A 27,570-nucleotide genomic window follows, 5' to 3' on the forward strand; every position below is an offset into this window, starting at 1 on the left:
CCGGTGCCGAAGGGTTAAGGCGGCTCCGGGGCCGGGCCGGCCGCTCCCCCCGGGGGCGGTGCGGGGCTGACATCACGGCCCCGCCGCGCCGAGCACCGGCCGAGCTGCGGGCAGCGCTCGGCTGCGGGCACACCCCGACCGCCTCCTCCTCCTCCTCCTCTTCCTCCTCCTCCTCCTCCTCCTCCTCCTCCTCCTCCTCCTCCTCCTCGCTTCTCCCCCGGCTCCTCCGGCTCCTTCTGCTCCGGTTCCTCCGGCGTTCCTCGCCCCGCATGCCCGGCCCGAGGTAAGGAGCCGCCCCGGTGCCCGCAAGGTGCCGGGCCCGGCCAACGCCGCCGCTCCCGCCGCGGCCGAGCCCCTCCCGCGGCCGCCGCCGCTCCGGCCCCGCAGCTCCGCTGCAGTTTTAACCCTTGGAGGGGGCGGCGGAGCGGGGCGAGCACCCACCGGGGGCGGGACGAGCCCCGGAGCCGCTCCCAGCGGGGATGGGAGCGCAAAGCGGGCGTCGCCCCCGCACCGAGCATCCACCGGAGCGGGCATCGCCCCCAAACCGGGCATCCACCGGGCCGGGCATCCCCCCCAAACCGAGCATACACCGGGCCGAGCATCCACCCCAAACCGGGCATCCACCGGACCGGGTATCCCCTAAACCGGGCATCCACCGGGCCGAGCATCCCCTAAACCGGGCATCCCCTAAACCGAGCATCGCCTAAACCGAGCATACACCGGACCGGGCATCCCCCCTAAACCGAGCATCCCTCCACCCAAACCGAGCATCCACCGGACCGAGCATCGCCCCCAAACCGGGCATCCCCCCCTAAACCGAGCATCCCCCCCAAACCGAGCATCCCCTAAAACGAGCATCCCCCTCCCCAAACCGAGCATCCACCGGACCGAGCATCCCCTAAACTGAGCATCCCCCAAACCGAGCATCCCCCCTAAACCGAGCATCCCCTAAACCGAGCATCCACCGGACCGAGCATCCCCCCAAAATTTCGCATCCCCCCCAAACCGAGTGTCCCCTAAACCGCGCATCCCCCCAAACCAAGCATCCCCCAAACAGAGCATCCCCTAAACCGAGCATCCCCCCCAAACCGCGCATCCACCGGACCGGGCATCCCCCCAAAATTTCGCATCCCCCCAAAATTTCGCATCCCCCCAAAATTTCGCACCCCGGGCCCGCGGTTCAGCCCTCCCGGGGGTCGCGCATCCCCCGGGACCGGGACCCCTCCGTCCCTCCGTGCCTCGGCCGCTGCTCCCGGACCTCTACAGGTGGCTGGAAGGGCGTGGAAAACCTCGGGAATGGCTCCGGGAGCTCGGGGGGAGGGGCCGGGGGGCCCCAAATCCCTCCTGGAGCAGCTCCCGATTCCTGGGGGGAGGTTTTGCTTCCCGGGAGCTGATCCCGCTCTCCCATCCCATGGCCGAGGTTGTGCCCTCTGGAGCGATCCCAAACCCCTGGATCCGGCTGGATTTGGGATCAGGGAGCAAAGGGGCCAATTGCAGAGGAGCCCTGGGATTTGGGATCAGGGAGCTCCAAGCCCGAGCCAATCCCAAACTGGGGGATCCCTGGGATTTGGGATCAGGGTGATCCAAGCCCGAGCCAATCCCAAACTGGGGGATCCCTGGGATTTGGGATCAGGGAGCTCCAAGCCTGTCCCAGCCCGAGGGTGTGGCACAGCCATGACTTTGGGAGGTCACCAGACATTCCAGGGAATCAGCCTTGGGAAAGGTCACGGAGTGGGAAGGGTCTGGAATGACCTCAGTGGGCTCTGGGAATGGGATTGCTGATCCCATAAAAGCCCTGGGCTGTGACACAGACCGGGAAAGGCTGGAATACTGGGAATGGTGCACTGGGAATGGGAGGCAGCGGGACTGGAGCTGATCCCTCTCCAAATCCTGGACTGGGATTTGGGAATGTCCCAATAACCCCAGTGAGAACAGGCAGAATCCCTCTTTCCCATTTTTTTTTTTTTTTTTTTTTTTAATTAGGAAAAAAACTTGTGGGATGTCACCAGCGCTGCCTTTGGGGTTGGGAATTCCCAGGTGCCATTCCCAATCTGTGCCAGAATCCCTGGAAAAGCGTGTTCCCTGGAGAGGGATTGATGAGCAGGCCAGAATTTGGGATATAAATCCACAACTGGGATCAAAGAACCCCAAATTCCCAGATATCCATGGGTGCAGTTGGAAGCCAGGCTGGGAATTCCGAGCGCTAATTCCCAGCAGGTTTTTTTCTGAATAGGAGTGGATTTATCCCAGAAAAAAAAAACCAGGAAAAGCACCTGCAGCAGGATGGGGAATTTTCTGTTGATTTTCAGGGAATGGATGAGAAAACGGGAAAGTTTTCCATCTTCTGTCCCAAAATTCCCTCTGTTCGATCCAAGCTTTCCCTATGAATTTTATCTCCTGCAACGTGGATCGATGAAATCCTAAGAAATTCCAGGAGCAGCTTCCTGACCTGGCCCAGCATCGATTCCAGGGCTTTTCCAGGCAAAACTGGGACACAGATCTGGGGAATGTCAGTCCCTGGACGTTCCCTGGATGTGGAGAGGGAAAAGGGAAGTGGGACAAGGAGCTGTGAGAGGCTTTTCCAGGATGGATTTGGCTCTCCGGAGTCAGCGTGGATCCGGGAAAAGCTCCGCTGATCCCAAGCTGCAGGGAACGGTGGGATTTGGGGATGGGAATTGTTCCCACAGAAAGGCAGGAAAAGGGGGAGCCCCAGGGAATTCTTGGATCCGCATCCTGCCCCAGCTGCCGGCCTTATCCGGGACAGGAATTTGGGATTCTCCTGCAGCACTTCCTCCCACGCCGGGGCTGCTTCCCAGCGGAGCTGGAAACCTTGGATAGGCTTTTCCAAAGTTTGGAAATATTCCCAAGCGATTTGTCCTGGGAGGAAAATCCAGCTGAAAATTGGGAGCAGGGCCTGAAAGGCAGGCGGAGACACCAAGAGCTTTTCCTGGGATTTGGAGGTCTGGGAAAAGGCTTGGAAAGGGCTGGAATATTTCCTGGATCCATCCCTGTCCCGACCACCCCCTCCCTTCCCACGGGAAGGAGCAGCCGGAGCTGCAGCTCCGGGGGGAGTTTGGGAGCAGGGAATTAAAAATAGGATGGAGCTGGATCCATGGGAATGCTGGGAGAGCCCACGCCCCGCTCCGGGAGCTGCCCAAATCCCCTGGAATCGTGGCATGGATACCATGGAATGGCCACTCCAGCTTTTTTCCCCAGCTTCCAGAAGATTTGTAGGAATCTGGGATAATTCTTCCATGCTGTGGAGTCTGGTTTGGTCTCCGTGCCTTGGAAAGGGAAAAGCATCCCAAATTTTGGGAATTGTCATCCCTCAGCTTGGATAACTTTCCCAGGAAGCTGAGGGAAGCAGGATTTGAGGGAGAAGGGATGTGAGCTAGGATGGGAACGGAAACGGCGGGAAAGAGATTCCTTTGCCATGAAAATGGGAATCCTCGGGAATGTCCAGCTGGGAATATCCAAGCGGGAATATCCGGGTGGGAATTCTGCAGTCAGGGAGGGGCTGGAGAATTTAACCTTGGATCAGGAGCTCCCAAATCCCACCCATTCCAGAGGCTGCTCCCAAATCCCGAGTGAACAAATTACTGGGATCTGGGGGCGTGGTCATTTTGGGAAGAGGGATTTGAAATGATTGGAATTTTTCCCAAAAAACACCGCTGAAAGGAGGATGGTCTGGGATGAGCCCATGGCAAAATCATGGAGCCGGGATCCAAAGGAGTGGGAACATCCAAAGGAAATGGAGCCAAACCCCGATTCCAGAGAGGAAATTCCAACTATTCCCTGTCGGAATCAAATAGAAGATGCCCTACGGAAGTTCTCCATGGCTGGGAGGTTGGAATGTCGGGATATTCCCATGGGAATTCTCGGTGTCCTCTGCCGCCTTGGAAGGGCAGATGTGGCTGGAGCAAATGCTGATCCATGGAAAAGCTGATACCGGATCAATCCGTGGGAGCTCGATGGGCTGTGTTAGCGGGAACTGGGATTGGGAGAACACGGATTGGTTTCCCGGGAATACGCGATGGAGGCTTCTCTGGGAGCTGCTAAAAATGGATTTGGTGGAGCGGCCTGTCCTTGAGAATTCCAGATATTCCAAAGGGCTCCAGGAGAGCTGGAGGGGGATTTGGGATAAGGGATGGAGGGACAGGACACAGGGAATGGATCCCACTGCCAGAGGGCAGGGATGGATGGGATGTTGGGAATTGGGAATTCCTGGCTGGGATGGAATTCCCAGAGCAGCTGTGGCTGCCCCTGGATCCCTGAAAGTGTCCAAGGCCAGGGCTTGGAGCATCCTGGGATAGTGACAGAGAATCCATGGAATGTGGGAAATGGGACATTTCCTGCCTCGTTATTCCTTAAAATCCTTTCCTTTCCTTTCCTTTCCTTCCTTTCCTTTCCTTTCCTTTCCTTTTTCCTTTCCTTTCCTTTCCTTTCCTTTCCTTTCCTTTCCTTTCCTTTCCTTTCCTTTCCTTTCCTTTCCTTTCCTTTCCTTTCCTTTCCTTTCCTTTCCTTTCCTTTCCTTTCCTTTCCTTTCCTTTCCTTTCCTTTCCTTTCCTTTCCTTTCCTTTCCTTTCCTTTCCTTTCCTTTCCTTTCCTTTCCTTTCCTTTCCTTTCCTTTCCTTTCCTTTCCTTTCCTTTCCTTTCCTTTCCTTTCCTTTCCTTTCCTTTCCTTTCCTTTCCTTTCCTTTCCTTTCCTTTCCTTTCCTTTCCTTTCCTTTCCTTTCCTTTCCTTTCCTTTCCTTTCCTTTCCTTTCCTTTCCTTTCCTTTCCTTTCCTTTCCTTTCCTTTCCTTTCCTTTCCTTTCCTTTCCTTTCCTTTCCTTTCCTTTCCTTTCCTTTCCTTTCCTTTCCTTTCCTTTCCTTTCCTTTCCTTTCCTTTCCTTTCCTTTCCTTTCCTTTCCTTTCCTTTCCTTTCCTTTCTTCTTTCCCACTTTTCCTTCATTCCCAAATTCTCCATAAAACCTGGAAAAGCCCAGCTGGGGTCACCAATCTTTGGGATCACTGGGGGTTGGGAACAGGGATAAAGGAGCCGTTGGAATCTGGAAAAGGAAAATCCCTGTTCCAAGACAAATTCCCCTCATCCAAGGCAACTCCAGCCCTTGGCTTTTTAATGAGTTTTAATTGGGATTCCGTGCAATTAATTGGGATTCAAAGGAGTTAATTGGGGTTGTTAATGGGGCCTGGCGGGATCGCCGGGATCCGTAACTCACACCCGGCCGAGCAGGCTCATTCCCAACCCCCTTCCCGCTCTTTTCCAGGGAATTTTATCAAACCATGAATAGTTCCATTCATCCCGGATTCCTATCTCCCGAGTCATTCCCTAAATCTGGCAGCTGGGGGGGAAAAAACCATCTCTGGATGGAGGGAGGCAGCTGCTCCGGTGCCCCCCAAATCCCGGGATTCCGGCGCTCCCGGCGCCGTGCCGAGGCCGCTCCCAGAAATCCCGCGCTCCTTTGTCCGTGGCAAAGCCGTTGGCAAAGGCTCCAGCCACGGATCTCCGGCTGGAATGGGGCTGGGAAAAGCTCTGGGAGCAGAAAGGCCGTGCCAGGGAAAGGCTGGAGCGGTCAAGGTGTTGTTGGGGAGCAGAAAAATTGGGATAAATCGGGATAAATTGGGATAAATGAATTGGGACCTGAGCCCACATTGGGGTCTGGTTGTGGGAGATCCGGTTTGATGGGAAATGTGGGAATGGCAACAGCCGCATCCCTGTATCCAAAGCTTTTCCAACTTCATCTAGAATCCAAGGAAATTCAGGATCAGGCTGGGAGCTGTGTCCGCCCTCCCTATGGATCCAGAACTCTCATGGATGAGCCCCCGGCTCGGTCACGCTCATTCCAATGGGAAAAGTGACTTTTCCCCTTCTCTGACTTCCCTAAAACCCCTTCAAGTATGGAAAAATCCCAGAATATTTTTTCCCCTCAAGGAAATGCAATTCCACGGAGCTCAGCCCCATCCTGATGGAATTCTGACCAGGAATTTTTCCCTCTGGAAGTGGTGGTTTCTCCCAGCAACTCCTGCTGTGAAAATCCCAACAAATTATGCAAAATAATGATGGAAAAATTATGGAAAAATGATGGAAATATCCTCCTGTGCCAAAAGCTTGGGAAGAGCCACGCTCCAGCAAAATTCCCTGTTGTGCATCCTGGGATGTTTGGGATAGGGCGGTGCCAGGAGCAGGGATCGCTTGGATTTGGGAACGGGAATGACCTGAAAGGCTGAGCCGCATTCCGGGAACATCCAAGGAAAGTTTGGATGTGGCTTGGAGCTGTCTGGGATGGGGGAAATATCCCTGCCCATGGAACAGGATGGGGTTTAAGGTCCATTCCAGAATTCCAGGATTCCATGATTTCCAGGGATGCTGCTTGGCAAACCTGACCCATTGGCAATGCCGGCTCCGGATCCCTGTGGATTCCAACCTGGGGCTGGAATTAATCCCAAAATCCTCCGGATCGTTATCCCTGTTCCCCAGTTTTGGCGCCGCCGCGGTTCAGGATCGATCCCGGCTGGAAGTTGGGATCCAAAGGGTTTCCTTCTTTTCCAGGCTCCCGGAGCAGCCCTGACTCCCTGAGCTCCGCGTCCATCCCGGGCGATCCGGAGGCGCCCGAGCAGCCCGGAGCCGAGCGGGGCAGGTGAGGATCCCAAGGGACCTGGAGAGGAATGGGAACATTCCTGGGATTCGGTGGGAATCCCCCATCCCATCCCATTCTCCACTGGAAGCTGGGAATGCGGTTCCATGGTTTTTTTATCCATAGGATTGCAGCAGCATCCATGGATTTCCTCCCAGAACTTGACCCGTTATCCCAAAAAATCTCTGCGGATCAAATCCGTGGAATGTTCAGTCTTTGGGGGAATGAGGAAGGAGGAAATTAATTAAGGAAACGATCCAAAATGGATGGAAAAATTGGCCAGGGATCAGAATTCCATGCAGGCTCACCCAGAGGGATCATCCCAACCTCTGGAAAAAGGAATCTTGGGTGAAGAGCAGGGAACCCCGATTCCCGAAAAAAAACATGGAAAACCTGGGAAAAAGCGGGATTTGAGGCACACCCAGGGCAGGGCAGGGACATCGCGGCCGCTGCTCCCGGAATAACGAGGAAAACAAGGAGAACAAGGAAAAAAGGAAAACAAGGCTCCCTTGCCTTTCTCCGGAGGGTTCCGCTCATGCCGGGAGCCGGAGCACAAGGAAAGGCTTGTCCAGGATTCCCGAGCCTTGGGAAGGGCAGTCGGTGCCATCCCGTGACCTTCAGCCTCCTCCGGCGCTTCCCGGGAAACGGGAATGTGCAGCCTGGAATACTGACTGGATCCTGCTCCTTTCCTTTCCTCTTGGACGTTCCTTGATTTCTGCTGGAAAAGTCTGGGAGGAACTCCCCAAAAATTCCTTTCGGGATTTTGGGTTTGGAACACCCCAGGGTGCTCAATCCTGGGAATATTTGGAATTCTTTACATGGAAAGGGAGAGCTGTCGGAGCTGCTTCCCGGAGTGCTGTTCCCTGCTTTGGAAAAATCCCAGGAAAATGAAATCTCCCAGGATAAATAATTTTCCCTGTCCTGTGCAAAGCTGGGGCTTGGAAAGGGATTTTTTCCAGGCTATCCCAATGTTTCTGCTCCCGGTGGATTTTTTCCCACAATTTTTTTGATCCTCTCCCACCCAGCATCTCCCTAAGGAATTTTTTCCCGTGGGATCCCTTTTCTCTGACAATTCCATCCTTGTAATTCCCACTTTAAAGTGGCTTTTCCCCCTTTTTCCCATTAAAAAGCTGATATTGGAAAAGGTTGGATTGACTGGATCATCCCACTGGAAGCTTTTTTTTTTGGGATAGCTCCAAACTGCTGGATCCCAGCTGGAAAATCCTGTTGGATCCAAGGATTTGTGCTGGGATATGAAATAATTCTCATGGAAGAATCCCTGGCTCACGCTCATTCCAACGGGAAAAGCATCTTTTCCCCATCTCCGACTTCCCAAAACGCCAGGAAAAAGCCTGGAATATTTTTTTCCCCTCAAGGAAATGGAATTCCAAGGAGCTGGAGGAGGGAAAATTATCAGAGGTGGAGCCCCAGGGCTGCTCCGGGGGCTGGGAATGTTTTGTTCTCCATCCAGAGCTTCCTGAGGTGGGAAGCACTTGGAAAACAGAGTGGGAGGACAGCTGGGCTTGCTTCCGGAATTTTTGCCGGAGGAGGAATTTTGGGATTGTTCTCGGCACGTGGGGCCTGGGAAAGTTTGGTTTTCCTCCTCCAGAAGTTTTCCCAGATGGAAAATAATCCAAACTTGGCTCCCTGAGGGTGCCAGGGATGGGTTTTGCACCTTTCCGAGAGTTCCATGAGATCCATGGAAACTTGGGAAGCAGCTCCAGGATCCAGGAGGGATGAGGATTCCTGGGAATAGCTCAGCTCCGGCCGGCCTCACTTGGAGCTTTTTCCCAGCACTTGGGAAGAGGAGGGGCCATTCCCAGGATTTCTAGGAAGTGGAAATCCTTGAAAAGTCGAACTCTAGGGAAATCCCAGGCTGGAAAAACCTCAGCTGGGAGATTCCCAGCCGGAATTGTCCCACCTCCCACTTTCCATGGATTCTGTCGCTATCCCAGGCTGCTCCCAGCCCCATCCAACCTCACCTTGAACATTCCAAGGATCCCGGGTCAGCCACGGCTTCTCTGGGAATTCCAGCCCAGCCCTTCCCCATTTCCTAGGGAAGCATTCCTTCCCAAATCCCATCATCCCACTTTTCGAGCTATAAATCCATGATTTTTATGGAATTCCTTCATCCTCCAGAAGGCCTTTGGCAGCCATGTGGAATTCTCCAAAAGCAGGAGGAGGAAACGGGATCGGAACCACCAGAAATTCCCTGCTGGGGGTCGGATCCCGGCCCTCCGGAGCAGCAGGAAGGGTTGGGGTGCTTTTCCTGGAATTCCTGGGAAATGAATGGAATTTTTTCCTTTCCCTCTCTGCACAGAGCTCCATGAGGGACCTGCACAAGTCTGAGGTGCTGGGGAGCAAGCGCGGCCTGGTGAGTGTCCCGAGCCAGGAATTCCCACCCGGCTGCGACAGAATCCATGGAAAACTCATCCCAAGCCAGCCCCAAGCCCCCCAGGGACCGGCTCCGCTCCAGAGATCCCTCGGAACGAAGGGAATTCTCGGCATTCCCACCCCACATCCCGCATTTCTTTGGGGTTTCCCTCTTGGGTTGGAGCCTCGATCCCGTGGCGAGGCTGGATTGGGAATTCCAAATCCATGGTGAGGTTGGATTGGGAATTCCAAACCCATGGCGAGGCTGGATCGGGAATTCCAAACCCATGGTGAGGTTTGATTGGGAATTCCAAATCCATGGTAAGGTTGGATTGGGAATTCCAAACCCATGGTGAGGTTGGATTGGGAATTCCAAATCCATGGTGAGGTTGGATTGGGAATTCCAAACCCATGGCGAGGCTGGATCGGGAATTCCAAACCCATGGTGAAGTTGGATTGAGAATTCCAGCCCCATGGCTTGGCTGGAATTTGGGAATTCCAAATCCATGGTGAGGTTGGATTGAGAATTCCAGCCCCATGGCTTGGCTGAATTGGGAATTCCAGCCCCATGGCTTGGCTGGAATTTGGGAATTCCAGCCAGCTCCTGCTCCTGATTTTTCCCCTCCCAATGGGAAAAATTCCTGGATTGGGATGGGGATGTGGCTTTGGAAAGGCTCTCCCGGAGCATTTTGAGGTTTTCCAGCCTGGATTTCAATCCCAAAAAATTCCAGGATATCAATCCCAAAATATCCCCTGGCTCCAGCTGGGCAGGATCTGGGATCACCCCAAATCCATTCCCAGACTGACCAAATCCCTTGGGATTTAATCCCTGAGGCTCCCAAATCCCTCGGTCCTGACGCTCCCAGGTGCAGATTCCATGTGGAATCCACTGGAAATCTGGGATCACAGCTCTATCCTGGGAATCCCCCCAGGAATGTGGCACAGCAGTGAGTCCAGAGGGGATTTTTTCCTAAAAATACCAAATTTTAACTTTTTTTCCCCTGTTTTCCAGACAAGAGTATTACAGGATGTCCGTGGGGTGGGACTGGGCAGCTCCAGCTCCTTCCCGGAGATTCCAGATCCTTGATTTTCCTCTGGAAAAGTGGCTCCTGTTTGTGCCCAGCCTTAATGAGCCATTGATGCTGGAAATGTCAAACTCCAGCATTCCTGACCTTTCCCATGGAAAAAAAACTTCCAGGGATGCCCCAGATCGAGAGAGGGAAAACAACCCCACGCCTGGGACTGGGATCTGCTTGGATTTGGGATTTCTACAAAATCCCCAAATTCCTACAAAACTCAGCCTTGATTTTATCCAGAAAATCCCAGACAGGGAATTGTTGTCGCAACCTCTCTGCCAGGAGGGAGGCAGGAAAACCAGGAATAACGGGATTTGGGGAAAGCTCCATCTCCTAAATCCCCTTCCTGAAAATCTTGGAGCTGGATTTCCTTTTCCCAATGATTTTTCCAAACAAATCCCTCTTTTTTTCCCTGCTACTCAACCAAATTCATTGAAAGAATGAGGGAAGATCCCTTTATTCCCATTAAAAATCCTCGGGACATGGGAAGTGCCATGGTGACAACACAAAAGCTGCTGGATGGGCACAATTCCAAGGAAAAAAAAAAGGCTGGAAGGGAGGAATTTTTCCTCCCAAAAATTCCAGGTGAAGGCAGGAACGAATTTCTCCGTGAGCTGGGATGCTCGGGGCGGATTACCGGGAGCTATTTTTAGGATATCCAGGTTTTTTCGGGATTAGGGCCGGGGCTCTGCCTGTTGTTGTGGCCAGAGCTCCTTTCCCGATTTTTCCCCCGCTCCCGCTGTTTCCAAGACTCCCGAGGGATGAAAGGATCCTTTGAAAAGCCAAACACACGGAGACAAGAGCTGCTCCCGCTGCCGCTCCGGGAAAGGCCGGAGCTGCCAGGAACGCGGGAAAATGTCCAAGCGCGGCTGGGGGATTGCTCCTGGGTTCTTTTCCCTGTTTTCCAGGTGCTGTTATTCCCAGGGAATGAGGGCAGAGCTGCTGGGGGGTTCTTTTCCCTGTTTTCCAGGCATTGTTATTCCCAGGGAATGAGGGCAGAGCTGATGGAATTTCAGTCCCAGGATAATTTTTCCCCTGTTTTCCAGGCATTGCTGTTCCCAGGGAATGAGGGCAGAGCTGGGGATTTACTCCTGAGTTCTTTTCCACCAGGATCAGCTGATGGATCCTTCAGATCCATCCGGAGTTTCCAGGATCAGCTTGTGGATCCTTGGGATCCCTGCTGGGTCCTGGGCTGCTCCATGCAGGAAAACCTGTGGAAAACACGGAATATTCCCAACACTCCCTCCGTCCCCCTCCCACCCCAATTCCCGCTCTCCCACCATCCATTTCCAAGCCATCACATTCCAAGCCGGAATTCCTTTGTCGTGTGACCCAGGCGTGTCCTGGATGAGCATTCCCGCTCCAAAGTGGAGCAGCTGGAATTCTGCAGCTTTCCCAGCCTTTGGGAGCCCTTCCAGCACCGGGGCAGTGCCGTAGGTTTTTTGGGAATGTTTGTGTTGGAATGGACCCATCCCGATGCTTCCGTGTCCCACCAGGTAACAACAGGAAAGCAACCAGTAATTTTTTTTGGGAATTTTTTTTTTTTGGGAATGCTGAGCCTTCTTTTAATACCTTTTGGGAGCTATTCCAGCACTGGGAGAATGTTTTCAATTCTTTGGGAATGTCGTGTTGGAATGGGCCCACCCTGATGCTTCCGTGTCCATGGTAAAAACAGGAGAGCAACCAGGAATGTTTTTTTGGGAATGGTTGTTTTGGGAATGCTGAGCTTTCTTTTTGAGCCTGTTAGGAACTATTCCTTGCTCCAGGGGATGCTTTCGATTTTTCGGGAATGCTCATGTTGGAATGGGTCCATCCGAACGCTTCCATGTCCACACTAAAAACACGGGAATTTTTCCCGGGAATGCCGATCCCTGTTTTTCCCCGCAGATGTCATGGCGGCCGCAGTACCGCAGCTCCAAGTTCCGGAATGTTTACGGGAAGGCGGCGAGCCGGGAGCACTGCTTCGACGGAATTCCCATCACCAAGAACGTCCACGACAACCATTTCTGCGCCGTCAACGTGCGCTTCCTCGCCATCGTCACCGAGAGCGCCGGCGGCGGCTCCTTCCTCGTCATCCCGCTGGAGCAGGTGAGATTCCCAACGGGAATTCCCAAAAAATCATCAAAATCTCCTTTTTCTGGGGTTTCTTCATCATCACGCTGGAGCAGCTGAGATTCCCAATGGGAATTCCCAAAAAATCATCCAAATCTCCTTTTTCTGGGGTTTCTTCATCATCCTGCTCAAGCAGGTGAGATTCCAGATGGGAATTCCCAAAAAATCATCCAAATCTCCTTTTTCCTGGGGTTTCTTCATCATCCCGCTGGAGCAGGTGAGATTCCCAACAGGAATTCCCAAAATATCATCAAAATATCATTTTTCTGGGGTTTCTTCATCATCCTGCTCAAGCAGGTGAGATTCCAGATGGGAATTCCCCAAAAATCATCCAAATCTCCTTTTCCTGGGGTTTCTTCATCATCCCGCTGGAGCAGGTGAGATTCCAGATCGGAATTCCCACATGGAGCCATCCCAAAGTGTCCAAATCTTTTCCTGGATGGGATTCCCAAAGTGTCCCAATTCCTACTGCTTTTCCTTGCTGGAGCAGGTGAGATTCCAGATGGGAATTCCCAAAAAAATCATCAAAATCTCTTTTTTCTGGGGTTTCTTCATCATCCTGCTCAAGCAGGTGAAATTCCAGATGGGAATTCCCAAAAAATCATCCAAATCTCCTTTTTCCTGGGGTTTCTTCATCATCCTGCTCAAGCAGGTGAGATTCCCAACAGGAATTCCCAAAAAATCATCCAAATCTCCTTTTTCTGGGGTTTCTTCATCATCCCGCTGGAGCAGGTGAGATTCCCAACGGGAATTCCCAAAAAATCATCCAAATCTCATTTTCCTGGGGTTTCTTCATCATCCTGCTGGAGCAGGTGAGATTCCCAACGGGAATTCCCACATGGAGCCATCCCAAAGCGTCCAAATCTTTTCCTGGATGGGATTCCCAAAGTGTCCCAATTCCTACTGCTTTTCCTTGCTGGAGCAGCTGAGATTCCAGATGGGAATTCCCAAACAAATAATCCAAATCTCCTTTTTCTGGGGTTTCTTCATCATCCTGCTCAAGCAGGTGAGATTCCAGATGGGAATTCCCAAAATATCATCCAAATCTCCTTTTCCTGGGGTTTCTTCATCATCCCGCTGGAGCAGGTGAGATTCCCGATGGGAATTCCCACATGGAGCCATCCCAAAGTGTCCAAATCTTTTCCTGGATGGGATTCCCAAAGTGTCCCAATTCCTACTGCTTTTCCTTGCTGGAGCAGCTGAGATTCCAGATGGGAATTTCCAAAAAAATCATCCAAATCTCCTTTTTCTGGGGTTTCTTCATCATCCTGCTCAAGCAGGTGAGATTCCAGATGGGAATTCCCAAAAAATCATCCAAATCTCCTTTTTCCTGGGGTTTCTTCATCATCCCGCTGGAGCAGGTGAGATTCCAGATGGGAATTCCCAAAAAATCATCCAAATCTCCTTTTTCTGGGGTTTCTTCATCATCCCGCTGGAGCAGGTGAGATTCCCAACAGGAATTCCCAAAAAAATCATCCAAATCTCATTTTCCTGGGGTTTCTTCATCATCCCGCTGGAGCAGGTGAGATTCCAGATGGGAATTCCCAAAAAATCATCAAAATCTCCTTTTTCCTGGGGTTTCTTCATCATCCCGCTGGAGCAGGTGAGATTCCCGATGGGAATTCCCACATGGAGCCATCCCAAAGTGTCCAAATCTTTTCCTGGATGGGATTCCCAAAGTGTCCCAATTCCTACTGCTTTTCCTTGCTGGAACAGGTGAGATTCCAAATGGGAATTCCCAAAAAATCATCAAAATCTCCTTTTTCTGGGGTTTCTTCATCATCCCGCTGGAGCAGGTGAGATTCCCAATGGGAATTCCCAAAAAATCATCCAAATCTCCTTTTCCTGGGGTTTCTTCATCATCCTGCTCAAGCAGGTGAGATTCCCAATGGGAATTCCCAAAAAATCATCCAAATCTCCTTTTCCTGGGGTTTCTTCATCATCCTGCTCAAGCAGGTGAGATTCCCAATGGGAATTCCCAAAAAATCATCAAAATCTCCTTTTCCTGGGGTTTCTTCGTCATCCTGCTCAAGCAGGTGAGATTCCCAATGGGAATTCCCAAAAAATCATCAAAATATCCTTTTTCTGGGGTTTCTTCATAATCCTGCTCAAGCAGGTGAGATTCCAGATGGGAATTCCCCAAAAATCATCCAAATCTCCTTTTTCCTGGGGTTTCTTCATCATCCTGCTCGAGCAGGTGAGATTCCCAATGGGAATTCCCAAAAAATCATCAAAATCTCCTTTTCCTGGGGTTTCTTCATCATCCTGCTCAAGCAGGTGAGATTCCCAATGGGAATTCCCACATGGAGCCATCCCAAAGTGGCCAAATCTGTTCCTGGATGGGATTCCCAAAGTGTCCCAATTCCTACTGCTTTTCCTTGCTGGAGCAGGTGAGATTCCAGATGGGAATTCCCAAAAAATCATCCAAATCTCCTTTTCCTGGGCTTTCTTCATCATCCTGCTCAAGCAGGTGAGATTCCCAACGGGAATTCCCAAAATATCATCAAAATCTCATTTTCCTGGGGTTTCTTCATCATCCCGCTGGAGCAGGTGAGATTCCAGATGGGAATTCCCAAAATATCATCCAAATCTCCTTTTCCTGGGGTTTCCTCGTCATCCTGCTGGAGCAGGTGAGATTCCCAATGGGATTCCCAAAGCGTCCAAATTCCTGCTGCTTTTCCTGGTGTGGAATTGGTGATTTGGGGATTTTTAAGGAAGAATTCAAACATCCCGCCAAAGCATTTTTGGAATCTCTCCAGGAGATTTTCCGGCATTTTGGACACTGGGAATGTCTCCAGCCTGTCCCATCCCAGTGCCAGGTGCCATTCGGATCCTGGGATTCCAAGGAATCTGCTCCTTCCAATCTCATCCCACTGCTCCTTCCCTTTCCTTGGGTTTTCCAGGGAATGGCTGGAGGCACAACAGAGATTTAAGGTTGGATTTTTGGGGAAAATTCCATGTCCAGGGGTTGGTTGGGGAAAATCACTCATCCAGAGCTCCTTTCCATGGGAAAAGCAGGATTTATCCCTCTGGGATCTTCCTCCTCCTCCCTTTTCCTTCTCCATCCAGGATTCCCCCTGCTTTTCCCAGGAATTCCCCTGGGATCTGCCCATCTGAAGCTGAAATTCCCATCAATCCAACGGCTGTTCCCATGGGATCCACGGCTCCTGGGAAAAGCGGCGGTGACCTTGAGCCTGGAATTTACCTTGGATGGGGAAAGGGGAGTGTTTTGACGGGAAGAGAATCCGTTAAAATGATATCAAAGGAATTTTTCCAAGGAGGGAGGCCCTGGCACAATTCCCAGGGAAGTTTTTGCTTCCCTATCCTGAGAATGTTCAAGGCCAAGTTGGAGCAACCTGGGATATTGGAATGGGATAAAATCCCTTTCCACCCAACCCATTGCTGAATCCTGGGATTCTTGGATTGCTCCCAAAATTCGGACACTCCCCTGGGATATTCCTGCATTCTGAGCGGGAATCCACATCCCATCCCCAGAAACCTGCAGCTTTGGGACGCTCCCAGCCTCATTCCCAGGAGGAATTTTGCCATGGAGGAGCTTCATTGCCAAATTCCCAGATCCCAGATTCCAGCCGGGAAGGGAAGCTGGGAGAAGGGGGAGCTCTCCCTGTTTTTCTCCCCCATCCCATCATTCCTTTGCCCCTTTCCCTGTGCAACATTCCCGCCTCTCCTGAATTCCTTGTTCATTCCGGAGGCAGCTCCAGATGGAAGGAATTCTAATCAGGATTTAATTGCAGAGCACAGCTTGAGCCTCATTAATATTCCCAGAAAAAAAACCGGGAGCTTTGTCTGAGCACCCGGAGCGCTCCAGCTCCGGCCTCATCCCGGCTCCTTCCTCATGGATCCCAGCTGGAATCACCATCCACACCCCCTCGATCCCAAATCCTGAGGAACAACCCCACATTCCCAGCAAATCCCACTTTTTTCCTGGCAAAATCCCGGTGGGATAAAAGCAGGGATCCCTAAAAAAGGGATCCTCTGAAATCCTGGGATATCCAGCTGGTCAGTCCCACATGGAGTGGCCCTGGATGCTGGAGGAGTTAATAAATTCCCGATTTTTTTTTTTTTTATCCGGAGCCTGATTAGCTCATTAAGGAGAAACTCATTTTCCTTGGAAATCAGCAGCTCCCTAATTAATTGTGATCCATAATTAGAAGCTAATGAAGGTAACCCGGATACCGCGGAGCTGCTCCGTGGATTTGCTGCTGTATTTTTGGATCTTTTCCCTGGATTTTGCCCTCAGCAGAGCTCCTGGAATCTGGGCTGGGCCATCTGCTCATCCCAAATCCACATCCCGGGCTTTTCATGGAGTGATCCAAGGGATGTGTGGGTTGGGAAGAGGGAGTTTTGCTCCTCCTTCCTCCCAGATTCCGGAGCCTTGGGATTGGGAATGAGCCTGTCCCCGGCACCAGGATAAAAATATCCCAAGGGAGTGGGCGAAGGATCGGGAGGAGCGGGATTGGCTCCATAGGAATGGGAGAATCCCGGAATCCTGGAATGGTTTGGGTTGGAAAGGACCTTAAGGCTCATCCCATTCCATGGACAGCACAGGGCTGGATTTGGGATAGGAGAGGGGCTGGATTTGGGATAGGACAGGGACAATTCCCATTATCCCAGGATGCTCCAAGCTCTCTCCAACCTGGCCTAGAGGATTTGGTCCTGGAGACCCCTTGGAAAATATTCCTTTCTTTTGAGTCAGGGAACAAAATCCTTGGATGTTGCAATTCCATCGGGAAGCAGCTCGGTGCCATCACATCCCATCCTTCCGGAGCTCATCCCTGGAGCCAGGCTGGGAATGTTCCCCGGGAGAAGGGAAGGATCCAGAAAATCCTCAGAGCCCCTTGCAGGGCCTGAAGGAGATCTGGGAAAGCTGGAGAGGGATTTGGGATAAGGATTTTGTTGGGATCACCACAGATCCCTTCACAGGGAATCACTTCCATGGAAACAGAGGGATTTTTGTTCCCGCCGGGAGTGAGGAGTCATTTTCCAGAGGCAGCCGAGGTTCTCTCCCGACGGGAGTGGCAGCGGGAAGGGGCAGCCTCTGTTTATCCGGAGGAAGCTGAAATCCAAACTCCTGCTCCCGTCACTGCTGGGATTGTGGGAAAGGCTGGATTTGGGATAGGATAGGGCTGGATTTGGGATAGGATAGGGGTGGATTTGGGATGGGGAAAAGGCTGGATTTGGGATAGGATAGGGGTGGATTTGGGATGGGGAAAAGGCTGAATTTGGGATGGGGAAAAGGCTGAATTTGGGATGAGGAAAAGGCTGGATTTGGGATGGGGAAAAGGCTGGATTTGGGATAGGACAGGGCTGGATTTGGGATGGGGAAAAGGCTGGATTTGGGATAGGATAGGGCTGGATTTGGGATAAGATAGGGCTGGATTTGGGATAGGACAGGGCGTGGAATTCCCAAACCTCCCCAAGTTTCCTTCCATGTTCCCTTGGGATTTTCCCTCCAGGAATGGGTTTTTTCCTCCGGGAATGGGATCCGGAGGTGCTGCCAGATGGATGCTGCATCCATCCCTGAGGTTTTCCATGTGGGATTGAAGGATGGAGTGGAATGAAGGGATTTTTCCACGTTTGTGGAGCTTTCCAGGGAATGGGAGGGTTCGGAAGTGCTCCTGGTTTGCGTTTTCCAAGGGAAAAGCAGGTTTGGGAAATTTCTGATATTGAAATAATTTATCCAATATTTCCTGCTGGATGGATTTCTGGGAAAAGTGGAATTCAGCCATGGCCGGGGCACAGCTGTGCTGCTCCAAGGTTGGGAATTGAGGATCTTTCCCATCCCTTGGATTTGGTGCTGATGGATCCGATGGAAAATTCATCCTGGATTTCCATCACGGAGGGAAATTCCATCCCTCCCATCCCAGGGATTGCTCTGAGTCCACTGGAATTCCCGGGATTCTTTACACAGATCCTTGGGAAATTCCACAATCCCATTCCCTGATTCTGGAATCCAGAGGGTTTCCATCCCTCTGCCTGCTGCTATTCCAGCAATTCCCAGGAAAAAATTCCCTCTCCACCCCCCAATCCCCAACATTCAGAATTTTTCCAAATAATTTTCCCTTTTCCCAACATAACCCAAAGGGTTTTCCCTTTTCCAAGTGCTTCAGCAAAGGGAGGGGCGGGAGCTGCCGGAAGATTTCCTCCTTCCAGCCTTTTCCGTGGAAAACCTCGGAGCTGCCAGAGCCGGGAGAGCTCCAGGCTGTCCCTGCAGGGTCGGAATCTGGGTCACCGAGCTTCCCTCAGCCGGGGATCAGGGATCCAGGGATTAGGATTCACCTTGGATTAACTCTGGCTGTCAGCAAGGTCCTGCTGAAAAACGGGATAAAGGCAGCCAGAATCCTGGATTTTTTTGGGTTTTTTCCCCTGTTATTGCCTTTATTTTTACTTTGCCTTTTCCAGGTGCCATGGGAATGGCACGTTCCTTGTCCTTCTCCCACCGTGCACAATCAATTTGAATCAAAATTCAGGATTTCTTGGGAAGAAATGATCCCAAATAACCAAACTCGGTGTTGTCTCCTTAAAATCCTGGCAATATGGATCAGAAATCTGGGAAAAGTGGGATAAGCCAAGCCTTTGGATAAGCGATGGGGGCTGGAATATTTCATATCACAAAGACAAAACCGGGAATTGCATCCCAGGAATTCACTGGGAGACAGAACTAAGGAATCACTGACATTCCCATGTTTCCTTTTCCTTCTCTGTCTCATCTTTGGGAATTTTCCCTCCCAAATTCCTCCCTGCAGCTTGAGGGAGGAAATGAATCCCAAGAAACCTTGGGAGCGACCGCCCTGGAGCCTGGAGCCGTTCTTGGCCCTGATCCGACTTCCCGGAGCTGCTGAGGGCAGAATTCCCAGCACATTCCTTTGTTCCCAATAAAAGGGAGCCGGGAGCTCGGCACGGGAAAAGTCGGGAAGGAAAATCCATGAAATATTCAGCGGCTGTGCCGAGCTGACCCAGTTATTCCGCACGCTCCGAGCGCCGCTCCGGCACGGAGCCAGCACGGAGCAGGGAAGGACACCGGGCTGGCATCCGGACACGGAGCTTCCTTGGGAATGGAAAAGATTCCCATCCCGGTGGGAATCTTCCCAGGGGGCTCCGTAAAAGCTTTGGAAATTCCTCATGGAAAGATTCCCATCCTGTGGGGTCACGGATTGAGGATTAGCAGGAGTCGTGTGATCCCAGAATTTGGGGTTTGTTCCATGGGAGGAGAACCTTGGAAAAAGGTGATTCCAAAGTCTGGGAGGGAAATCCAAAATCTGGGAGGGAAATTCCAAATGCTTCAACTCCAGGCTGGGTTGGATGAGCTTGGAGCAACTTGGGATAGGGAAAGGGATCCTGAGCCATGGCAGGGATTGGGAATGGATCTCCTGGAAGATCTTCCCACCCGAACTGTTCTGGGATTCATGTGGGATCCAACGGCTCTGGAGCCTCTGGAATCTCTTCCAGTCCTTTCGCCCAAGGATTTGGATCGTGAAAGGAGAGGTCTGGATATTGGGAAAATTCCCTCATGGAAAGGGTTTTCCAGCCCTGTCCCCATTCCCAGAGGGATTGAAAATCCCTGTGGATGCAGCCCTTGGGGACAAGGATCAGTGCTGGGAATGGTTGGACTCCACAACCTTGGAGAGCTTTTCCAACCCCAGTATTCCATGATTCCGTGAATTCCCACTGAACTCCCGCTGTCCTTCCCCTGCTCCATGGAGTCTGGAGAAATCCCTGGCCTGGCCCATCCCAGGCTGAGCTGGAACCTCCCTTCTCCAACAATTTCCCATCCCTGGAAACATCCATTTCTCCCAAAATTTGATGGTTTTCCCGATGTTTTCCTTGCTTTTCCGCTCCAGACTGGCCGGATCGAGCCAAACTATCCCAAAGTTTGTGGTCACCAGGGAAACGTGCTGGACATCAAGTGGAACCCCTTCATTGAGAACATCATCGCCTCCTGCTCCGAGGACACCTCGGTGAGACGGAATTCCGGGATGCAATTCCCAGATCCATCCATCCTCCCCATCCCATTGATTCCCTAGTTCAATATTTCCATGGCATTTTTTTGGGAATGCTGAGGGACATGAGATCAAAGCCAATCCCAAATTGTGCCCAGCCTGGCTCCTGGACCAGAATTCCCTCCCGTTCTTTTTTTTCCGGACACAAATCCAGAGGATCCAGAGGGTAATTCCCATGAGGAGCAGCTGAGGGAGCTGGGAATGCTCAGCCTGGAGAAAAATGTGATCCAGAGGGAATTCCAGGCTCTCCACAAGTCCCTGACAGGAGGGGGCAGCTGGGGGAGGTCCCAGGGAAGGTTCAGGTTGGAAATTTCCATGGAGACAATGGAAAAGAGGAGCTAAATCCTGGGAAAATTCCTGGTGGTTTTTAGAGCAACTAACCTGGAAAACCTGGGAGTTTTTATCCCAAAGGATCCCAAAATGTGGAGTTTGTGGGGTCAGGTTTGGGGGTCTCGGGACAAGGAAGGGCTGGGAATCTGGGAATTCAGGATGAGGATTCCTGCCTGGATAACGCCTGGCTGGATTTTTCCCAGGGGATCCCAAGGATTCCTTATTTATCCTTGAGACAATCAGTAGCTGGGCTGATCCTGAATTCCCAAAAGCGTTTTTCTTTTTTTTGGGAAGGAGCTTTCAAGGCCAGGAGTTGGGATGCTCCAAACCCCATTCCAGGCGTGGATCTACCCTGGCTGGGCTTTTCCCAAGGGATCCCAAAGATCCCTTGTTTATCCTTGAGGGACAATCAGCTGCAGGGCTCATCCTGGAATTCCTGGACAAGGCAGGAATTCAAGGGTGGGCGTTGGGATGCTCCAAACGCCATTCCAGGTGCGGATCTGGGAGATTCCGGAGGGCGGGTTGAAGCGGAACATGACGGAAGCGGTGCTGGAGCTGTACGGACACAGCCGCCGGGTCGGGCTGGTGGAGTGGCACCCGACCACCAACAACATCCTCTTCAGCGCCGGCTACGACTACAAGGTCAGGCTTCCCGGGAGAGCCATTCCAAAGGGCTTTCCCGGATTTTGGCACCTCCGGGAGTCACCCGTGGGTGGTCGGAGTGGGATCGCGGAACGCTGGAACGGTTTGGGTTGGAAGGAGCTTAAACCTCGTCTCAATTCCGTGTTTTCTGTAGGCCAAGGGGAGCTTCCATAGGACAGGGAGACATTCCATGGATCAGGGAGACATTCCATGGACCAGGGAGCCTGTCCTTGGATCAGGGAGACTGTCCATGGACCAGGGAGACTGTCCATGGATCAGGGAGAAATTCCATGGATCAGGGAGACATTCCATGGATCAGGGAGACATTCCATGGGTCAGGGAGACATTCCATGGATCAGGGAGACATTCCATGGGCCAGGGAGATATTCCATGGATCAGGGAGACATTCCATGGGCCAGGGAGATTGTCCATGGATCAGGGACAGCTGCCATGACCAGAGAGACATTCCATTGTGCAGGGACAGCTTCCAAAAACCAGGAACAACTTCCAGAGATCAGGAACAGCTTCCACAGATCAGGGAGAGCTTCCAGAGGCCAGGGAGACATTCCAGAGGCCAGGAACAGCTTCCATAGGCCAGGGAGACATTCCATGGATCAGGGAGACATTCTGTAGATCAAGGAGACATTCCATGGATCAGCAACAGCTTCCATGGACCAGGAACAGCTTCCATAGATCAGGGAGAGCTTCCATAGACCAGGAACAGCTCCCACAGATAAAGGGGAGCTTCCATAGACCAGGGAGACATTCCATGGATCGGGAGACATTCCATAGATCAGGGAGACGTTCCATACACCAGGAACAGCTCCCATGGACCAGGAACAACTTCCATAGATCTGGAACAGCATCCAAAAAATCAGGAACGGCTCGTGTAGACCAGGAACAGCTTCCATAGACCAAGAACAGCTTCCACCAGCCAGGGAGACATTCCATGGGCCAGGGGCAGCTTCCACGGAGCAGGAGGACCTCCCACCACGCCAGGTTGCTCCAGAGGCTCTTCCCGCAGGTGCTGATCTGGAACCTGGACATCGGCGAGCCGGTGAAGATGATCGACTGCCACACGGACGTGATCCTCTGCATGTCCTTCAACACCGACGGCAGCCTCCTGGCCACCACCTGCAAGGACAAGAAGCTGCGCGTGCTGGAGCCGCGCTCCGGGAGGGTCCTCCAGGTGGGATGAGGCCCTCGGAATGAGGTTTTAGGGAAGAATCCCGTGGAATGTTGGGAAACATCCACCAAGTGCTGGAGGTGCTGCCGACAGGATGTTTTCCGTGTGGTGGAATCCGGTTGCCGGCCTGGTGGTGGAGATGGTGGGAAGGGCTTGGCCTCATCCCAAGCAGAGGAGTTTGATTCCGTTGTTCGTTAGGGATTTGTGGAAAATGGTGGGAATAAAAGGGAAGGTGCAGTGGAAGTTCCAGAGTTGGGGGCTTTGAGTCCGTTGTTAATTAAGGATTTGTGGAAAATGGTGGGAATGAAGGGGAAGGTGCAGGAGGTTTGGAGGAGGATGGTGGGTTCTCCCTGATCCTCAGGAAAATGGGAATGTCGGCTTGCCCAGGGGCAGGTGGCAAAGGACAGAGCTGGAACTTCCCGGGTATGAGATGAGGGGAGCAAGGAAAGGGCTTTCCTGGGATGAGAGCTGGATCCAAGGGGAATTCCAGAGCTCATTCCTGTCTTGCAGGAGGCCAGCTGCAAGAACCACCGCGTTAACCGCGTGGTTTTCCTGGGAAGCACCAAACGGCTCCTGACCACGGGAGTGTCCCGCTGGAACACCCGGCAGATCGCCCTGTGGGACCAGGTGGGTGCCAGGATCCCCCTGCCGGAATTCCTGCTCCAGCCCTGCCAGGATCCTGCTCCGTTCCTGCTGGAATTCCTGCTCCAGCCCTGCCAGGATCCTGCTCCATTCCTGCTGGAATTCCTGCTCAAACCCTGCCAGGATCCTGCTCTGTTCCTGTTGGAATTCCTGCTACAGGCCTGCCAGGATCCTGCTCCGTTCCTGCTGGAATTCCTGCTCCAACCCTGCCAGGATCCTGCTCCATTCCTGCTGGAATTCCTGCTCCATCCCTGCTGGAATTCCTGCTCCAACCCTGCCAGGATCCTGCTCTGTTCCTGCTGGAATTCCTGCTCCAGCCCTGCCAGGATCCTGCTCCATTCCTGCTGGAATTCCTGCTCCAGCCCTGCTGGAATTCCTGCTCCAGCCCTGCTGGAATTCCTGCTCCAATCCCACCAGGATCCCTCTCCATCCCTGCCGAGATCCCTGATGGAATTCCTGCTCCAATCCCACTGGGATCCTGCTCAGCACCGCCACTGGGATGTGGCTAACACCGGGATTTTCCTGTTTTCCAGGAAGATTTATCCATGCCCCTGATCGAGGAGGAGATCGATGGGCTCTCGGGGCTCCTCTTCCCATTCTACGACGCTGACACCCACATGCTGTACCTGGCTGGGAAGGTAAGGATGCACGGAGCATCCGGATGTGGCATTCCCAGAAAATCCCCCAGCATTGCCCGAGGGATTGGGGCTGGAATTTGGATCCTGGAATGGTTTGTGTGGAAAGGGAGCTTCAAACTCATCCAGTTCCATTGATGTCCCTGCCATGGGGCACATTCCATCATCCCAGGCTGTTCCAAGCCCCATCCAACCCAGGATATTCCGGGGATCTAGAGGCAGACACAGTTTCTCTGGGAATTCCATCCCAGCCCCGCCCCACTCTCTCAGGGAACAATTCCTTCCCAATATCCCATCTGTTCCTGCCTTCTAAATGCTCCTAATCCTGTTTTTTTCCCACCTTTTCATTTCCAAATCCATTCCCATCCCTCTTCCCTGCCGCTCCAGGGCGACGGCAACATCCGATACTACGAGATCAGCTCGGAAAAGCCCTACCTGAGTTATCTCATGGAATTCCGCTCGCCGGCTCCGCAGAAGGGACTGGGTAAGGCTGGGGGTGCTGCTGCTCCGCTTCCCGGAGCGTGGAAAAGGTGGATGGGGAAGGTGCTGGATTGAATGGCACAAGGAAAAGGGGATGGGTTGGGTTTGGATTTGGTTTGGAATGGGTTTGGATTGGGTTTAGATTGGAATGGGTTTGGGTTGGGTTTGGATTGGCTTTGGGACTGGGATTTTCCATGCTGGAATTGCATGGATGGGTGATCCCAGTGCCTCTCTGGTTTGGGATTTTCCATGGTGGGAATTGCGTGGATGGGTGATCCCAGTGCCTCTTTGGTCTGGGATTTTCCATGGTGGGAATTGCGTGGATGGCTGATCCCAGTGCCTCTCCAGTTTGGGATTTTCCATGCTGGAATTGCGTGGATGGGTGATCCCAGTGCCTCTCCGGTTTGGGATTTTCCATGGTGGGAATTTCACGGGTGGCTGATCCCAGTGCCTCTCCAGTTTGGGATTTTCCATGGTGGGAATTGCGTGGATGGGTGATCCCAGTGCCTCTCTGGTTTGGGATTTTCCATGGTGGGAATTGCATGGATGGCTGATCCCAGTGCCTCTTTGGTCTGGGATTTTCCATGATGGAATTGTATGGATGGCTGATCCCAGTGCTCTCCAGCTTGGGATTTTCCATGCTGGAGTTTCAGGGGTGGCTGATCCCAGTGCTCTCCAGTTTGGGATTTTCCAAGCTGGAGTTTCACGGGTGGCTGATCCCGGTGCTCTCCAGTTTGGGATTTTCCATGCTGGAGTTTCAGGGGTGGCTGATCCCAGTGCTCTCCAGTTTGGGATTTTCCAAGCTGGAGTTTCACGGGTGGCTGATCCCGGTGCTCTCCAGTTTGGGATTTTCCAAGCTGGAGTTTCACGGGTGGCTGATCCCAGTGCTCTCCAGTTTGGGATTTTCCAAGCTGGAATTTCACGGGTGGCTGATCCCAGTGCTCTCCAGTTTGGGATTTTCCATGCTGGAGTTTCACGGGTGGCTGATCCCGGTGCTCTCCAGTTTGGGATTTTCCAAGCTGGAATTTCACGGGTGGCTGATCCCGGTGCTCTCCAGTTTGGGATTTTCCATGCTGGAGTTTCAGGGGTGGCTGATCCCGGTGCTCTCCGCAGGGGTGATGCCGAAGCACGGCCTGGACGTCTCCGCCTGTGAAGTTTTCCGTTTCTACAAACTCATCACCCTCAAGGGGCTCATCGAGCCCATCTCCATGATCGTCCCGAGGCGGGTGAGTCCTGGGATGTGGGAATGAGCGGGATCCGGAATGTTCCAGCGACTCCGGAGCCGTGGACATGCCCCACTTTGGCCAATCCCATGCATGGCTCTGTCCCCACCATCCCTGGATCCCTCCATCCTTACTCATCCCATGGAATTTCAACCACAATTGAACGGGAATGTCTTGAGGGAATGTTTCTCCAAGGGGTTGGTCTCACTTGAGTTTTGGGAAATATCTCTTGGATCGGGGTTTTCTGGGAAGCAAATCCAGCTGCTGGCCAGGGCTGGGTGGAGGACGCGATTCGAGGTTCTCTGCTCCAGCCAGCACTTCCAAAATCTCCTCCCTGTGCCTGGAGTTTCCCAAATATCCCGGTGTTTATTCCATCTGTGGGGCAGGGAATTATTCCTCAATTCCCAGGGAGGGGATTCCCAGTTCCCACTGCTCTTCTCTTCCCATTTTCCCAGTCGGAGACGTACCAGGAGGACATTTATCCCATGACTCCGGGGACGGAGCCGGCCCTGACCCCGGATGAGTGGCTCAGTGGGGTCAACAGAGGTAAACCCACCAGGGGGTATCCCAAAAATATCCGGGATGTGGGAAAAGGCCACCACATCCCGCTGATCCGCCGGCTCTCCCGCAGATCCCATCCTGGTGTCGCTGAAGGAGGGATACAAGAAGAATTCCAAGATCGTCTTCAAGGCGCCGGTGAGGGAGAAGAAAAGCGTGGTGGTCAACGGGATCGACCTCCTGGAGAACGTCCCGCCCCGCACGGAGAACGAGGTGGGGCAGCCCTGGAGTGGGAATGGGAATGGGATCTGGGGGATGAACCTGGAAAGGCACCATGTGCCGGTCTCCATCCCAAGGGAGGCAGGAGCATGGGATTCCTCCAGGGATGGGATCCCAGGATCTATTCCGTGACCTTTTCCCATGGTGAGAACCTGGCACTCTTCCCAGGGTGGGATCCTGGATCCATCCCCTGAACCTTTCCCAGGGTGGGATCCTGGGATCCATCCCCTGAACCTTTCCCAGGGTGGGATCCTGGGATCCATCCCCTGAACCTTTCCCAGGGTGGGATCCTGGGATCCATCCCATGACCCTTTCCCGTTGTGGACACATTCCACTGTCCCAGGCTGCTCCAACCTGGCCTTGGACACTTCCAGGGATTCAGGTGCAGCCACAGCTTCTCTGGAAATTCCATCCCAGCCCCTCTCCACCCTCCCAGCTGGGAATTCCTTCCCAAAATCCCATCAAAGTCTCCCATCCTTCAGTTCAAATCCGTCCCTTGTCCCCAGAATCAGCCAAGTTTTACAGCCCATTCCCAGCATGGATCTGGCAAATCTGGGATGAGTTGATGTGATCCCACCAGCTCCATCCCTTCATCTCCATCCTTGTTTTCCAGCTGCTCCGGATGTTCTTCCGGCAGCAGGACGAGATCCGGCGGTTGAAGGACGAGCTCTCGCAGAAGGACATTAGGATCCGGCAGCTGCAGCTGGAATTAAAGAACTTCCGGAACAGCCCCAAGAACAATTGACTCCAGGGACGTTTTCTAAAGAAATTCCTTTGTTTCTACTCCTGAATTCCTTGGATCCACTCACCCAGAACACAATTCCGGAGTCGGCGGCTGCCAAGAGCCTGGAATCACATCCTGCGCGTCTTGTCTGGCACTAATCCCGCTCTAACCTGATTCCTGGGAAAGCCTGGAGGCTCCCAGTACGTCGGAGCCGTGTCCTGTCCATTGGGATGAGCCAGCCCGGGCGGATTCCCGGGAAAGCACGAAGCTTCCTTGCTATTAATGTTTTTTCCTATGCAAAAATGTGACAGCGGGAGCGGAACTGGAAAAAGGGGCGGGAAGAGGGAAGGGCTTGATCGTCAAAGGGGGTTTCCGTGTGGGAATCTGGGATCCTTCCCGTGCTGGGACACTGGGATCATTCCCATGGGAGCAGGACAGGATCCTTGCTGTGGTGGGAAACTGGGATCATTCCCACGGTGGGATTCTGGGATCCGTCCCATGGGAACAGGATGGGATCCTTCCCATGATGGCAACTTGGGATTCTTCCCGTGGTGGGAACCTGGGATTCTTCCTGTAGATGGAGCCTGGGATCTGTTCCAGGATCCTTTCCCGTGGTGGGAATCTGGGATCATTCCATGGTGGGAATCTGGGATCCTTCCCGTGGTGGGAATCTGGGATCCTTCCCATGGTGGGAATCTGGGATCCTTCCCGT

General features: G+C 52.8%; 1 protein-coding gene and 1 long non-coding RNA gene across 6 annotated transcripts; both read left to right on the forward strand.

Moving 5' to 3' along the window:
* Window positions 1-48: 48 nt before the first annotated feature.
* On the forward strand, window positions 49-27,317 carry CORO2B (coronin 2B). 4 transcript variants are annotated; one of them, XM_032750293.3, is made up of 14 exons: window positions 50-283; window positions 6,553-6,640; window positions 8,958-9,011; window positions 11,974-12,174; window positions 20,061-20,177; window positions 21,042-21,191; window positions 22,216-22,380; window positions 22,888-23,004; window positions 23,553-23,657; window positions 24,042-24,138; window positions 25,248-25,360; window positions 25,813-25,903; window positions 25,989-26,128; window positions 26,748-27,317. In XM_032750293.3, exons 3-14 carry the CDS (start codon window positions 8,964-8,966, stop codon window positions 26,877-26,879), a joined length of 1,476 nt encoding a protein of 491 aa, XP_032606184.3. In that variant the 5' UTR covers window positions 50-283; window positions 6,553-6,640; window positions 8,958-8,963; the 3' UTR covers window positions 26,880-27,317. The 4 variants fall into 4 exon arrangements, with proteins under 4 accessions (XP_032606187.3, XP_032606184.3, XP_032606186.3 ...); XM_032750295.3 differs by lacking the exon at window positions 8,958-9,011; XM_072933719.1 differs by lacking the exon at window positions 6,553-6,640.
* Window positions 12,181-13,927, forward strand: LOC140684760 (uncharacterized). 2 transcript variants are annotated; one of them, XR_012057513.1, is made up of 2 exons: window positions 12,181-13,720; window positions 13,802-13,927. It is a non-coding gene; the product is annotated as an uncharacterized lncRNA (long non-coding RNA). The 2 variants fall into 2 exon arrangements; XR_012057514.1 differs by having other exon boundaries at window positions 12,181-13,639.
* Window positions 27,318-27,570: the final 253 nt, after the last annotated feature.

Source organism: Taeniopygia guttata, chromosome 10, assembly GCF_048771995.1.
Source record: "Taeniopygia guttata chromosome 10, bTaeGut7.mat, whole genome shotgun sequence".
NCBI classification, from domain to species: Eukaryota; Metazoa; Chordata; class Aves; order Passeriformes; family Estrildidae; genus Taeniopygia; species Taeniopygia guttata.